At 47.0% G+C, this 15,321-nt stretch overlaps 1 protein-coding gene across 1 annotated transcript; it reads right to left on the bottom strand.

Moving 5' to 3' along the window:
* Positions 1 to 2,701: 2,701 nt before the first annotated feature.
* On the bottom strand, positions 2,702 to 13,534 carry PROC (protein C, inactivator of coagulation factors Va and VIIIa). Its single transcript, XM_049773133.1, has 9 exons — positions 13,350 to 13,534; positions 11,806 to 11,892; positions 10,433 to 10,599; positions 9,281 to 9,305; positions 9,035 to 9,172; positions 8,797 to 8,931; positions 6,123 to 6,262; positions 5,228 to 5,345; positions 2,702 to 3,361 (listed from the first exon to the last, which is right to left on the bottom strand). The coding sequence occupies exons 1-9, from the start codon at positions 13,393 to 13,395 to the stop codon at positions 2,784 to 2,786; spliced, it is 1,434 nt and encodes a 477-aa protein (XP_049629090.1). The 5' UTR covers positions 13,396 to 13,534; the 3' UTR covers positions 2,702 to 2,783.
* Between the last annotated feature and the right edge of the window lie 1,787 nt (positions 13,535 to 15,321).

Raw genomic sequence — 15,321 nt, 5'->3', positions numbered from 1 at the left:
GGAGAAACTAGAATATAGCAGTATTATCTCATTTTAGGATGTTCCTTCCCAATTGTTTTGTTTTGTTTTACTTTATTTTATTACTTTATTTTATTTTTGGTTTTTGGGCCACACCTGGCAGCTCTCAGGAATTACTCCTGGCTCTTCACTCAGAAATCACTCCTGTCAGGCTCATATGGGATGCCAGGAATTGGACCTGAGTTCATTCGAGGTCAGCCGCATGCAAGGCAAATGCCCTACTCTTGCTGTCACTTTGAGCCCCCCCCAATTGTTTTATTAAATTTGCTTTTGAATGACTCTCTTCTTTATCATTTAATGTGAGGTTCATCAAAATAAAAATAAAGCCCTCTATCAACAATTTCTTACTCATAAAGTAACATTTTAAGTCAATACCTATTTTGCAACTATTTGTTGATGAGGTAGATGAAAAGCACCATTACTTTCTGGACTTTTGGTCCCTGAACATAGTACATTATCTTTCTGATACACTAACCATTACACTTACCTCTAAGGTACGTCAAAAACAACTTTGTTATTTTTCTTGTTTTTACTTAAAAGCTATATTTTTAAAAATTTCTTTGTCCTCAGAATCAGTTCCAGAAATTTTGAATGGTTGGTTTTTATTTGTATAACTTTCACTAGTTTCACCATGGTATAGGACAGATCTACTCAATCTTCATGCCAGAAGTTATCTTTTTTTTTTTTTTTTTTTTTTTTTGGTTTTTGGGCCACACCCAGCAGTGCTCAGGGGTTACTCCTGGCTGTCTGCTCAGAAATAGCTCCTGGCAGGCATGGGGGACCATATGGGACACCGGGATTTGAACCAACCACTTTTGGTCCTGGATCTGCTGCTTGCAAGGCAAACGCCGCTGTGCTATCTCTCCGGCCCCCCAGAAGTTATCTTGCCTATGCTAATTAACCACCTTGATGGGAAACTCTTCTGGACAATATTTAACAGGGCCAAACACCTCCAGAACACCGTCCCTCTCAAAGTCATTCAACAATGCAAATGAAGACATAGCACATGCACTAATTAGCCCTAGGATTGGCTTCTATCCACCTCTCACTGTCCTGCCCCTCCATTTTTCCAGTGCACAGAAAGAGAAGGGTACAAGGTACCTCATCTCATGCATACCTCCTTTTCTGTGCTTGCACAGAGAAAAACTTTGTTTTTTCTGATTTGTAATTACCACCTTGGATTCTGAATGGTTGTCAGAACCAGTTATCATCTCATTAAATCTTTCCACTTTAGAGTAGTGCTATACTTGCTAAAAGTGCTGCTCTTCATTATCATTGACCCTGGGACCCTAAGGACTCATGCCTACTCAAGTAGAAAAGGCCCCAAGAGACACCAACTGCAGTAATTTTCAACATTAAAATGATCTGGAGAGGACTGGAGCAATAATTCAGTGAGTAAGGGATTAGATTTGCACTTCAAAGAACCAGATTTGATCTCAACATTGCATATGGTTCCCTGAGTACCCAGGAGTAATTCCTGAGTGCACTCAGGAGTTAGCCCTGAGTATCACCAGATGTGGTAGCAAAATATATGTATAATTATATAGAGAGCTTCACATATTATGTTGGTGTTCTCCAAACTAAATCAATTAAATCAGAATCTGTGAAGGGGTTCGGAACTGGGGGTTAGGGAAGAGCAAGTTTTATGCAGCCTGTGAACTTTTTTTGAAATCTCTCTCACTCATTCTCTCTCTCTCTCTCTCTCTCTCTCTCTCTCTCTCTCGTGTGTGTGTATGTGTTTGTGTGCAAGTGTAGATACATCTCATCACTTCAGTTATTAAAGTGGAAGCTAAGTGACTTGCTTCAAGCAACATATAGACTAATTTTAAGACTGTAAGCTGTCCTGGCTTTGTCTCACGACCATCCATTTTTTTTCTTTTCCTCAGTTTCTTATTTTATCTTTGTGTTTGTGAGTGTGAGTGCCTGCTAAGTCTTGAATCTCAAATACACAGCTCCATCAGCTGTGAATTCACTCTGGTTGAAGTCACACCTTCAGGGGTTCTGGTTATATGGCCAACGATGCCTTCCCAGATCAGCAGGTGCACGGACAGCTAAGAATAAAGAGGAGCATCTGGGTTTGTGAGTCAGACCTAAATTAGAACCTTGGCTCCCCCATAGTAGCTTTCCTGAACTTCAGTTCCCTCCTGTGCAGTATGAGCTAAAAACTTCTACCTCCTTGTTTGGGTTTACTTATAAAGTTTTGGTCTCAGGCTCCCTGATTTTCACACATTCCTTCTTCCAAATTCCTGCAAAGGGCTTTAAATTTTATGGTCACTTTAAAAACAAAACAAAAAAAAAAATTTTTTTTTTTTTTTTTGGTTTTTGGGTCACACCCGGCAGTGCTCAGAGGTTACTCCTGGCTCTGGGCTCAGAAATTGCCCCTGGCGGGCACAGGGGACCATATGGGATGCCGGTATTTGAACCACCGTCCTTCTGGATGTAAGGCAAATGCCTTACCTCCACGCTATCTCTCCGGCCCCTAAAAAAATTTTTTTATACAAACATTATCTGTTTCAGGCTACACAAAACTTGCTCTTCCCTAACCCCCCAGAGGGACTTCAGGCATAAATAAAATTCTGTTCCAAGCATGTGGCATTTGCAATAGGTGCTCAATACAGGCTACTTTCCTCCAGAACCTATCCCAGAAAGCACATAGGAAAGACAGGAAAGCTCTGGCGTGCTTGATCCCTTTAATGCCCCCACATACTGTCATTCAACAGCCCAGCCCCCATTCCAAAAGTGGTGCAGGGCCAGCATGAGGGGCATTAGCCGGACTGGTTCTGGAATTGGTGCTCCTTGGTTCTGATGTGGTCATGGATCCAGTCAAGGTAGCGGCTGACTTTTGTGTAGACACCATAGTTATGCAGGCGCCCACAGCCCTCGCCCCAACTCACCAGGCCCACCAAGAACCAAGTGTCCTGGAAAGCGGCAACCATAGGACCCCCACTGTCGCCCTCACAGGCATCCCGAGGGTCCCCCAGGATGCCTGCGCAAAGCATGTTCTCCGTGACTCGGTTTTGCATGACCTGGATGCACTCGCTGTGCGATGCCACGGGAATCTGGATGAAGTTGAGTATGGAGGTGCGGTTCTTGCTGGTCTCGCTGCGGAAGCCCCAGCCGGTCACCACCGTCTCCTGGCCCACCTGCGTGAGCTCACGCTCCGAGAGGCCTTTGTCGGGGAGGCAGATGGGCACAATGTTTTGCGAGAGCGGGGCGGGCTGTGCTAGGTAGAGCAGCGCTATGTCGTTGTCTGTGGTTTTCTGGCTGTAGTTGGGGTGGATGAAGATCTCCTGGATATTTATGTCCACCTCCGTGTTCTCCCAGCGCCGCAGGTTATACTCCCCTGAAAGACAGAGGGGGCTGTCAACGTGGACCTGGGAGATGTCCTCCGCCCTGGTAGAGGGCAGAAGTGGTCACCCTAAACATGCCTGAATCTCAGGTTTCTATAGGGTAATGGCCTGGAGGGGTGACACAAAGGGAGGTAGAAGGTAGTTGTGAATTCAGGGCTTACTCATGACTGGAGCAATATGTGGGTCCTCTTTATTCCCTGGAAACTCAGGGTACAGAGTAGACTCACAAAGGGAACATGGTATTAGGGCAGCTGGCGAAACAAGATTCTTATCAGTATAGAGCAGGCAACGATCTGGCATGTCCGTACCAGAGCACAAGGCTGAGGGATATGAAAGATGGGCTGAGGGCGAACAAGGCAGGACCAGCAAAACACACAGAGAAGAGCTCTTGGGACAAGGGTTCTGCCAGGTAGAAAGATCTGGATGACACACACAAGAAACAAGATCTTCTCAGGCAAGGCCAGCAGTTTCTGTAAGGGGACTGATGGAAAACTATAAGCAGGAGCCAGAGAAATAATATGGACAGAGTGCTTGCCTTGCATGTGGCTGACTTGGGTTCTATCTCCAGCACCCCAGATGGTCTCCCAAACACCACCAGAAGTGGTCTCTTAATATAGAGCTGGGAGTAAGCCTGTGTGGGGGGCCCCAAAACAAAATTAAAAGTTAAAAAATGTGAGCCAGAGAGATAGCACAGCTGTAGGGTGTTTGCCTTGCACGCAGCCAATCCAGGACAGGTCCCCCGAGCCTGCCAGGAGCGATTTCTAAGTGCAGAGCCAGGAGTAACCCCTGAGCACTGCCGGGTGTGACCCAAAAATCAATCAATCAACCAATAAATAAATAAATTCAACTGGGAAAAGAAAAGTGTCCATCTGGAGCTGATAGCACGGTGGGTAGGGAGTTTGCCTTGCACACAGTAAACCCGGATTCGATCCCTGGCATTCCATATGGCCCTCCGAGTCTGCCAGGAGTAATTTCTAAGTGCAGAGCCAGAAGTAACTCCTGAGTGCCGCCAGTGTGATCCAAAAACAAAACAAGACAAAAAGTGCTTATCTTTAAAGGGAGGGGGCAGATTCGATGCAAAACTGCAAGAGTTCACAGGTCATTGCTTACACTGGAGAGATGATTTATATGCTCATATCCAAAACATCTTTTTATTTTTTTTTATGGTTGTGGACACCCCTCCACCTGCCTCACACTGGGAAGCCAAAAGCTGCTATGCAGAAGCTAGGGTCCCACCGTATGAAGCCAGGGGCCCAGGCCCTGTGGAGACTTTGTGAATCTCTGCACCCAATGGTTCTAGTAGCCTACACACAGCATGTTCCACATGAGTGAAGAAGCACCCATGTGTACAACCCCCTAACACACAATACAACTGTATAGAAGTATCAAGGCACAGCTTTGAAAGAGTTCCCAGATGACAAACAGAAGGTTTTACTCTATAAAATCCCACCACACGAATGCTGGAGTCTGTGCACACCAAAACTCTTTGCCCCAAATTCTTTGCATGAAGCTTAGGAAACCTCTTCTTTTTTATAAGAACACCACCCTGTGTTGCTAAGGGGCCAGGAGTCACTTTCCACTGCACAGGCCTGAGTATGCAGTGCTTAGGTCAATGCTGGAAATGTTCATAGCAGAGCCATAAACAGTGCATAGCCCAATGCCACCAGGCAGTACTCAGCAGCCACTAGAAGCACAGCAGGTAGTACTGAGGGATGAGGGCTTGCAGTGTTGAGATCAAACCCAGGGCCTCACACATGCCAGGTAAGTGTTCTACTTTGAGCTGTATTGTTAGGACCTCCAAACCTAGTGAGCCTGTCTGGTATCACCCCTTCCTGAGGTCTCTGGTGGCCCCAGCACACCTAGCCTGACAGTGAGTTTCTTCGTGTTTTCAAAGCAGTGGGCCGCTGTCAGCACCCAGAACGTATGGATGAGCACTGCTCCACAGACCAGCTTCTTTTTTGAGTCCAGCAGGATCACCTAGAAAAGGTTGAGTTAATGATAGCACAGTTTTAGCAACCTGAGGCAGGCTTCCCAGTCTCAGCATAGCCCCACCATCTTAGATTTGCTAACCTGAAGCACTAGAAGCACAAACTCATCTTTCCTGGCTTCCCTGGTCTCATGAGTCCTGATGTAGAGCTCTCCTCAGCACTTTCTATTTAGAATGTTCTTTGGAGGTGGCCTGTTCGTTCCACTGTACCTTGCTGCCTTTGTCCTTTGACACTATTCCTAGTGTCTTTCTCATGACACCAAGAGAATTCTTTGCCTCTCTGAGGCACAGAGTAGCTTCAGGTCTTTAGGATGCTTTCTAAAGATGCCAGGATGCCATGAGCATCCCACTGGACTTTGCTCCACCCTTGTCCTGCAAGCACTCTATTCTAGTTATTTTGCTGTTTACTTGGGGACCATAGCCCCAAGGCCTCTTAGGGGGATCAAGTATCAGCTCTGGTGGTGAAACTCGAAAGGTGGTATGGCAAAGGGATTGTGACTCTCCTGGTCCTCTCCCTAAGCCAGACCTCTAATAAAACAGTGTTAACTTTTTGGCTCTTTAGCTCAGAATTTAATTCTGCAGTCTTTCCCTCCCCTACCTCCCCCATCTCTGTTAGGACTGTTCATCGACCCCAACTACTCCTCAAACCCCCCCGGCTCCAACCTATACCCCTGGTATTGACACCCCCAGCAGGCAATAGCAGCACTTCCCATCCCACTCTGTGCTTCCAGGGTCAGGAATGCATAGGCCACTGCCCTCCTACTCACCTGCCAGGGGCTATCACCCCATTTAGTCATCTTCCCCATGATAAGTCGTGGATCCATCTGTTCTGCTTGTTCTGTGTCACGCTTCAGGTTCTTACGACGTCTCTCGACTTGTTTAACTGGCTTCCCACAAGGGAACTTTACTAAGGGTAGGGGAGGCATTGAGGACCTGTCCATACTACTCTCAACACAGCCCTCCCTTCTTTGTGTGCCTCAAGCTTGCAGGTTAGCTTGCTAAATTGTAGGACTCCAGCAATGCTCAAATAGATAAGATGGTCAGTCAACAAACAGTGTAAGTGACGAGTGACAAAGAAATGACAAGTCAGAACAAGCCACCATTTCTTCCCTAGTAGGATGCTCCCAAATTCCTAAGAAAGGTAAGGAGGTGGCAGGAAGCCTCAGAGAGCTTCAAATATTTTTCTAAGGAAAGTAAATATGTACCAGGGACTGAGGGCTGGAAGTCTATCAGATTACCCCATGATGGCATTTTGGCTGGACAGAAAGATTCTGATGTAGTGCATAGATCACAGAGAACTATCTGCAAAGAAATGATTGAGTAACAGAGAATGGACATGCAATGACAGTGACACTCTAGATGGGAACAACAGATGTGATCTTAGTTCACTAACATAGTTCACCAACCGAGGAAGCAAAATTGGATATACAGTTTACAGTATACAGACATGCTACTTTGCAAACACCTAGAATACCAGAAACATCCAAGCTTCTGATGAAGGAAGTATATTGGGGATGCAGACCAGAATACTAAGAGCTTGTAAAAGAAATGACAAGGGTCCTGACTTCTGTCCAAGCACTCACCAGTAGCTCAGCATTCCTTTCACCCTTACAGAAGCTTACAGGTGGGTTCTTTGTGGATAGTAAACCTGACACTGTGGGCTGGGGACCAGACCCCACCACAGATGAGACATGTGCAAGGTTAGTGAAAGTCACAAGACTTCTTCAGGGTGGACAGATGCCAGCTTCCACTCCTACCCAGTCAGGCTGCAACTCCAAATATGAACCTGAAGGATTTCTATGGTAGAGTAGGTCATCTAAGGAAAATATCCAGTGTCTCGAACATGGCTGACTTGGTTCTAGCCCCAGCATCCCATATGATACCCTAAATACGATCTGGAGTGATCTGTGAGCACAGAGTCAGGAGTAAGCCTAAAGTATGGCCCAAATTCTCTCCCCTAAAAGAAAACAGCAAAGGGGCCCGGAGAGATAGCACAGTAGCGTTTGCCTTGCAAGCAGCCGATCCAGGACCAAAGGTGGTTGGTTCGAATCCCGGTGTCCCATATGGTCCCCTGTGCCTGCCAGGAGCTATTTCTAAGCAGACAGCCAGGAGGAACTCCCGAGCAACGCCGGGTGTGTCCCAAAAACCAAAAAACGAAAAAAAAAAAAAAGAAAGAAAGAAAGAAAGAAAGAAAGAAAGAAAGAAAGAAAGAAAGAAAGAAAGAAAGAAAGAAAGAAAGAAAGAAAGAAAGAAAGAAAGAAAGAAAGAAAGAAAGAAAGAAAGAAAGAAAGAAAGAAAGAAAGAAAGAAAGAAAGAAAGAAAGAAAGAAAGAAAGAAAGAAAGAAAGAAAGAAAGAAAGAAAGAAAGAAAGAAAGAAAGAAAGAAAGAAAGAAAGAAAGAAAGAAAGAAAGAAAGAAAGAAAGAAAGAAAGAAAGAAAGAAAGAAAGAAAGAAAGAAAGAAAGAAAGAAAGAAAGAAAGAAAGAAAGAAAGAAAGAAAGAAAGCAGCAAAGGGCCCAGGCAGGGGGGACTGAATCAATCCATCACTTGTGCCCTTAGAATCCATAAAGAAAAGCTCTCAGGCAACAGATCCATCAAGCAATTCTTTGCAACTTCCTGTGATTTTCGCTATTTCAAAATCAAAGCTAGGAAACAATTTAGTAAAAAAGATTCGAATTTAAAGAAGGAAGAAACACAAATTTAAAAAAATAAAAAAATAAAAAAAGATTCGAATTTAAAGTGGTAGGAGGCTGGAAATGTGACTCAGCAGTATAGCACAGGCCAGACCTGAGTTCAAAGCCAAGCACCACAAAACAATAGCAACAAAACGACAGACGGAAAGACAAATAGACAGACAGATAGATAGATATAGACAGGCAAACACACAGACAGACATGAACCACGAAGAGAGGGGAAGAAATAAAATTTTCTATTTTCCTGTTTTTAGGTCACCTCTGGAAGTGCTCAAGGGTTACTCCTAACTCTGTGCTCAGGAATTACTCTTGGTGGTTTTCGGGGGACCATATGGGATGCCAGGGAGCCAAGCCAGGTTGTCAGTATACTAAGCAAGCAAACACCTTAAGCACTCTGCTATTTCCCCAGACTACTTCATAGAAATTTAATCCAGGAAAAAAATAGAAAAGGAGGCAAAATCACACAGTTCCTGACTCTCCTGAAAAACCAAAGGTAAACAGATGGAGTAGGATCGTGGACAGGGGCTTTTGGAACGAAAAGCCAGGCTAAATGGATAGATAGATAGAGAGGCTGTAATCTGTCAGAGTTAGCGAGTTGAGCCCCGTCTAATGGAGTGATCCAATTGAGAGTGGGCAAGAGAAAACAGGCAAGCACAGCTGCCTGGAGCCTCCCTTTAAAGAATGCAGCCTGTCCTCGCTCAACCGCAGATAGCCCCCGTAATCCCCCACCCCAAACCCCGACAGATTCACCTGTGGGCTGGCACTGCAAGCCATCTTCCGCTAGCTGATAGCCAGGCGCGCACTTGCAGCGGCGGTGACCCGACTCCTCCAGGCAATAGTGCGCGCAGTCTCCGTTGTCTATGGAGCAGTTAGAGAAGCGCACCTCTGCGGGGCATAGTAGGGCCATCTTGTGACACAGCGCCCTTGAAGCTACCCTTGGGCTGCGCCCTCCCCGTTCTGGGAATCGGCGCCTCCACTAACAGCTCACCGTGTGCGCAGTAGCGTCCCTCCCAGCCCTGGTTGCAGTCGCAGCTGAAGCCACCGATGCCGTCGATGCACCTGCCATGGCCACAGCATGGGCTGTGGCACGGGTGCTCCTGGAGCGTTGTTGAGCACTGATCCTCGTCTGCAGCGTGGGATGAGGGTGGCATTGTCACTGGTACCGCCAGTCCCCTCCCTGGCCCCCAAACGGTGCAGAGACCCCATTAGGGCCAAGAGTCGGGAGTGCACTCACCATGGTATTTAGACCAAAAAGTCAGCTGTGGAGAGAAGCTTCATCAGGGGCCATCAACTGGTTGCCTCGGGGGGTCCCACAGGGCAGCTTAGGGGTCTAACCCAGGGAAAGAGGGCAGTCTCCAAGTGGCAGGGGAAAGAAGGCTTTGGTGTCTCTGTCCCAAGAATCAGCCAAGTTCCTCTGTGACCCCTTATCTACACTGCGACCCTTGAACAACACGGTGTTGCCCTACAGCAGGAAGCTGTGCTCAAGACTGTCTGCAACCATAGAAGGTCACTGTAATGGAAGGCTGTTTTGTCCCCTTGCAGTCCCTTATCACTCAGCCCAGCTTTCCAGGACTGCTCAGACATCAGGAGTGGTGCTGACTCAGCCTGAATCTCCTGCAAGTGAACACCAGCACAATGTGGTGAAACACAGATTTCTGTTCAAACATTTGGGCCAGGGACTGTGGATATGGCTCAAAGTACTAGAGAGCAACTGCCTTGCATCTCTGCTCTGCATGGTTCCAGAGCATACCCCAGGGTTGCCTTGAGCTGAAGCAGCCCCAGGTCAAGTATCACCAGGAGTGACCCATGGGCCCCCTAAGCACTGCTTATGAATCCCATTCTACCCCCTCCAAATAAGAAAATTAAGCTGAATGATATGTCTCAGTAGTAGAGACTTAGCCTTGCATGTGTGAGGCCCTAGGTTCTACCCCAAGTAAAACATTTTCACAAGCAAAACAACCTATGGCAACAGGGACTGCTTTTAAAGAAGTTCCATCTGCTGCTCTCCAGAACAAATAATATGTGGACAGAGCATGGTCAGGTCATACACAACCTGCTCAGCAGGGGCCTGGGCACCAGCAAAGATAGAAACTTCTATCTATCTAGGGACCAGCCAGGAAAGGCACAGGCAAGGAGGAATGAACTATGGAAGGCAAGGGAGGAGTCAGTTGAAGGCACCAAAGTGTTCTCCTTCTAAAGCTGATTGCAGAGCTCTACTCCTCACAGTCATATGGGCCGTGACTCAACAACCTCCTTAGCCTGCTTTTTGTCCCTCAAAGCTAAGAGAAAAAAAGGCTTCCCTCATGCCCTGGGGTCCAGTCTGCTGCTCTATCCTCTGCCTGTCAGTTGTCATCTTTCCCTCTAGATCCAGTGACAGGAGTCTTACAGTTTTATCCACATCTTGGAAAATCTCTTGGGCCTCCTCGAAGTCACAGATCTCCTCGATGCATTCCCGCTCCAGGTTGCTGGCCCGGAGCTCCTCCAGGAAGGTGTTGGCACGTTTGCGGATGCGCAGCACCTGGTGGGCACTCTCACTGCTGTAGAACACTGAGTCTAGTGGGGGAACAGGGGGACCCATTTGGTCCAGAGGCCTGAAGTGGACCACCTGGTGGCAATACTCCAGTTCTTCTATTTCCTGCCACATAAGCCAATATTGAAACAGAGGACAGGAAACAGCCATTCAAATCTTCCTCTGAACTTCTTCTGACTTCTAGGTGAACTATAGTGTTACATCTATAAACCTCAATTTACCTATCATACAATGAGATGGTCCCAATGCTTACATGTATGAGGCCCTTTTACTGCAGGCATACCCACACACATACACAGAGAAACATACACACTCACACTTATATACCAAAGAGATATGTTCATAGTTACCTGGCATAGAAAAGAGCATCAATGATACGTACCATATATTGTTTTTATCAAGACTGTAAAGTTGAATTCCCCTCATTTTGACTCAGCTTGGCCCAATCCTCCTTCCCCCCTTTCACTTCCCCACTCCTGAAGATCCCTTCCATTGGCCAAACACAGTGGGAAGCCAGCCCCTGCCACACAGTGAGCAGCACCAAATGTCTCCTGGGCTCTGAGATGTGTCTTTAGACAAGAGGAAACAGAAGCCAAGTTGAAAAGGAGTGAGCCGGGGGACTGAATTAGAGAGCTTCAGTATAGTAAATGAATGCAAAGACCAGAAAATGCATCCTCAAGAAGGGAAAGCTTTATGGGGTTGGGCCTAGCCAGGGGAATCAATTGTCAACTGTCAATCAGCCCAGAAAGATGGCTTATTTCCTTAAGTAAACCAGGCTTTGGAGTAGAACAGGAAGCTCATTTCTCTCCTACAGACACTACTTCTGGATAGTGGAGAAAGGGGATCCAGGGGAAGGGGCAAGGCAAGAGAGCTCCACATGTACACTTAGGAGTAGTCTCAGGGCAGTGGGACTGTGTCCTGGATCTTTAGTCAGTCAGAGAGAGTAGATGGAAATAGAAGACCCAGGGAACCCTGTAACCCATTCTCCTAGGTGCAATCAAAAGCTCTAGGAAATCACAGCAGACTCTCCACCACACTAAAGATGGTGATACACTCTAAACCCCTGTGTCCCAGGAGAGCCTCCATGGGACTATTATTCATTCATTCACCACCTGCCCCACTCCTGTCTCCCCACAGGCTCACAGGAGATGGTAAAAGGCATGAAGGCCTGGACAGGTTCCAGAAAAGGTTTTATCAAGTTCTTCTCCCAGGGTCCCAGTTGGCCTTACCAAGAGAAGCAGGTGTGCCGGAAATTCCCCAGAGGGTCAGCAGCAGTACAAGGCTTGCAAGCGGCCACATTCTGAAGTTGCTGACACCTGTCTGAGAAGGACTCCTGAGCTTCCAGCAGGCCCACAAGCCCACCCCCATGTGGGAGATAATACAAAGGCATCTCCTGCCTGCTGTTGTCAGGGCAAAGGATGGGGCTGGCATAGAGAGCCACCTGGTACATAGATCACCTTCATTCTGTTTGACTAAAGCCACATCACTGGCTCTGAGACTGAAGATGAAGAGAGAAAGTGACTGAGTATGAGGTCCTAGTGAGGATCAAAGAGGGCTCAGCATAGAGGTGCTTGGCAGATGGCCCAAAATAATCATGGCCTCCCTTGCTCCCATCTTCTGTAAAAGCTGGTAGGTGGTGCTTGTGCTGATGTAAGATCAGGCTAAGAATATTAGCTAATCTTTCTTGGACACTCACATTGCCCTTCATGCAATTTTTGTATAGTTCAGAGGCCAGGCCACCATGCCAGATAAACTGCAAATCTCAGCTCTAGAACAGTAGCATTGGGCAAGAAACCGAACAGTTCCATGCCTGTCTTTTCTCATTTATAAAATTGATAAAAAACACAACTACATTTCTGCTTACCAGAATTACTATGAAAATTAAATTACTTCATCTATTTAGAGTTCTAAAAATATGCCATGCTTATAGCAAATATTTAGTAAAATGTTTAGTAAACATTTGCTATTAGTTTAAGGGCTCAACACCTCCCAAAGTTGTCACTCCATTTCTAAATAAATTAGGGCTCAGCAGACATTATGCAGCTTCTCAAAAATTTAGAAATTGGGGCCGGCGAGGTGGCGCTAGAGGTAAGGTGTCTGCCTTGCAAACGCTAGCCAAGGAAGGACCGTGGTTAGATCCCCCGGCGTCCCTATGGTCCCCCAAGCCAGGGGCAATTTCTGAGCGCTTAGCCAGGAGTAATCCCTGAGCATCAAACGGGTGTGGCCCCCCAAAAAAGTTTAGAAACATTGGAGATAGCAGAGCTCTGTGTGATAGCCAGATCTGTGTGACTCTAGGCCTGGATTTTTTACCCCAAACCTCAAACCCCAAACCAGAGGTGCCCCACAAGGCCACAGAGATAGTTCTATTCCCCAAGACCACACTGAGTGGGTTAACCAATCTTCTCATCTGCACCTCCAATAACCTCCCTCAGAGATTATTTCTGGCATTTATTTAAAATCAGATACCCCAGAGGTGGGGGTGGGGACAGTGGGGAGCTTTGAGCTCCTAGCTTCCTCTGGTGATGACCCTCAGCTTCAGAGACCCTAACATCATTTTCACCTGTCCCAGAGTCTGGATAGTAGGCATATGAGTGGGATCCTGTGAACGGTGGCCCCCAGACAGGAAGAACGCTAACCAGTGCCTGTCCTAGCCAGTGCATAAGCCCTGATTGCCCTTAACTCCAGGTTTCCCCAGCCTCTAGAACTCTTGCTCTAGTATCCCACCCTCACCCTGCTCAGCACCCCTCACAGACCTGCCTCGAAGAGGACTTACTGGGGTGGGCCGTGCAAAAACAGCCAGATCGTCCTCCTGCCGCCATGACAGCCTGGAACTCAAGTTAATCCATAACAGCAAATATTTGTTCAGCCCTCAGAGCTGGAGCCTCCCTCTCCACAGATTAACAAACAAGTTCCTGACTCTGGACAGCTCTGTTTTCCCAGAGCCCACCTCTGTCCACCCTGCAGGGGATGGGACAGTTCACATGGTACAGATCTGTTCTCTGAGCCTCATCACAGGTCATTTTTGTAGATAGTGTTTTTTTTACCCAGATTTTCACAATTTACATAAAGTCACCATGGATAACCCGAGTCAAGATGCCAATAAGGATAACATACCCTGTGTCAAGAGCCAGTACCAACATAAAAGAACATTATCAATTATGTCCTGACCAGCCATCCCCATGGCTGATGCAAAATATGAAAAGTTGTGCCTCTGTGTGTCCCTTACATAGTGGGGAATCTTTTCTAAAATTTCAGTTTCAATAATTCCACAATTGTTTCCACAATTACACGTGACTATTCCTGAAACCAGAGCTGTTATAGGACAATCTGAGGACAATCTTGTATTACTCACAACATCCACTTTGCTGGTATGCAGCAGATGGGTGGGTTTTCCTGTTACCTTCTGTCCTCTTGGTGAATATGTGAGAAACATTTAAAATGATACAAAAAGGCTGTAGTCACTGGGTGACAGGGCTGCAGACAGGAAGAGAAGAAGTAAAGGTGACTCACATCTCTGGCCAAGGTCTGCTGTCCATCAGATCAGGCTTCCTTCATCCACTGGAGCACTGAATCTCACTTCTCCATCTGCATCACTGGGATCCCCTTCCACATAGCTATGTGACACACCTGCCTCTTAGGACCACTCTGGGAAGTACCCCAGCTCATTCTACCTGGTTTTCTCTCCCAGATATTCACCCTAGGGCCCAGGAGCTGGGCCTCCATGTTTAGTCCATGCACACTGATATAGGTTCTAGAGCCTGGCTTTTCACATCTACAGATAAGCCTGCTGTAGATGAGGATGGCATCACTGCACAGAGAGGCGCTGAGAACCAAGACTCCAGAGAATTAGAATCAAAGGAAAGAGCAGGAGTGGGCCCAGTCTCCAGGTGACCAGGATACATCCTGGTTTTGAGGGCCCCACGCTTTTCTTGCACACCCTCCTTTCCTTCCATCAATGGAACCACAGTGATCCTGGCAGCCAGATGTGAAATGCCATGCATCAGGTCCTGAGATACTACATAGTCCATGCGAGAGGGCAAAGGTAATGGACTGAAAGTCTATATGGCATGTTATCTCTTGGTGGCTTTAGGGAAGAGGGAAATCAGCACAAGTTAGGGTGGCCAAGGCAGGCTACCTGAAGGAAGTGATACTTTAAGTGGGCATCGGAGGGCAGAGGAACCCAGGGGAGCTCAGCAGTAGGGAAATTAATGACAATGGGAAGGGGACTGACAATTAGAGCTTGGAATGGAGCCCAGGATGGATGGACTGTGACAGCGACAGTGACCATCTGTGGCAGCTTGCCTGAAAAGGGAAGATGTGCTAAGATCTCTCTTACCAGGCAAAATCATGCAGCCCAAGTGCTTGACCACACAAGAGGGGCAGTCGCACAGCTGTGAAACTTGTAAAAGTACTTATTGCACCCATGTTCGTGGCCATGAATCTCTCCTGTTAGTCTGCATGGCTGCTGTTCTGTTCTGGGTTCTTCCTCCTCCCAAATCCTCCAAACACACACACACACACACACACACACACACACACACACACACACACACACACACACACACACACACACACGCAAGTGTTTCCTAGAACCCCATTTCTCCTCACCAAACTTCTCGGGTTCACTCGCGTTCCAGCCTAGCACTGGCTGTCAATGCCACAGGAAGTCTAACTAAAGTGAAAACACTGATCAGAACCTGCATATCCGGCCCGGAGAGATAGCACAGCGGCGTTTGCCTTGCAAG

This window comes from Suncus etruscus, chromosome 5, assembly GCF_024139225.1.
Source record: "Suncus etruscus isolate mSunEtr1 chromosome 5, mSunEtr1.pri.cur, whole genome shotgun sequence".
Classification (NCBI taxonomy): Eukaryota; Metazoa; Chordata; class Mammalia; order Eulipotyphla; family Soricidae; genus Suncus; species Suncus etruscus.
Note: the sequence above shows the minus strand (reverse complement) of the source record. Positions and strands in the feature narration are given on the sequence as shown.

Excerpts from the sequence above, each read along its gene's own strand:
- PROC (XM_049773133.1), bottom strand. The coding sequence starts at position 13,395 with ATGGCGGCAGGAGGACGATCTGGCTGTTTTTGCACGGCCCACCCCA. Across the intron at positions 10,600-11,805 it reads CGGCACACCTGCTTCTCTTG|ACTCAGTGTTCTACAGCAGT; the intron begins GTAAGGCCAACT and ends TTCCCCCACTAG. Across the intron at positions 8,932-9,034 it reads GGGACGCTACTGCGCACACG|AGGTGCGCTTCTCTAACTGC; the intron begins GTGAGCTGTTAG and ends TATGCCCCGCAG.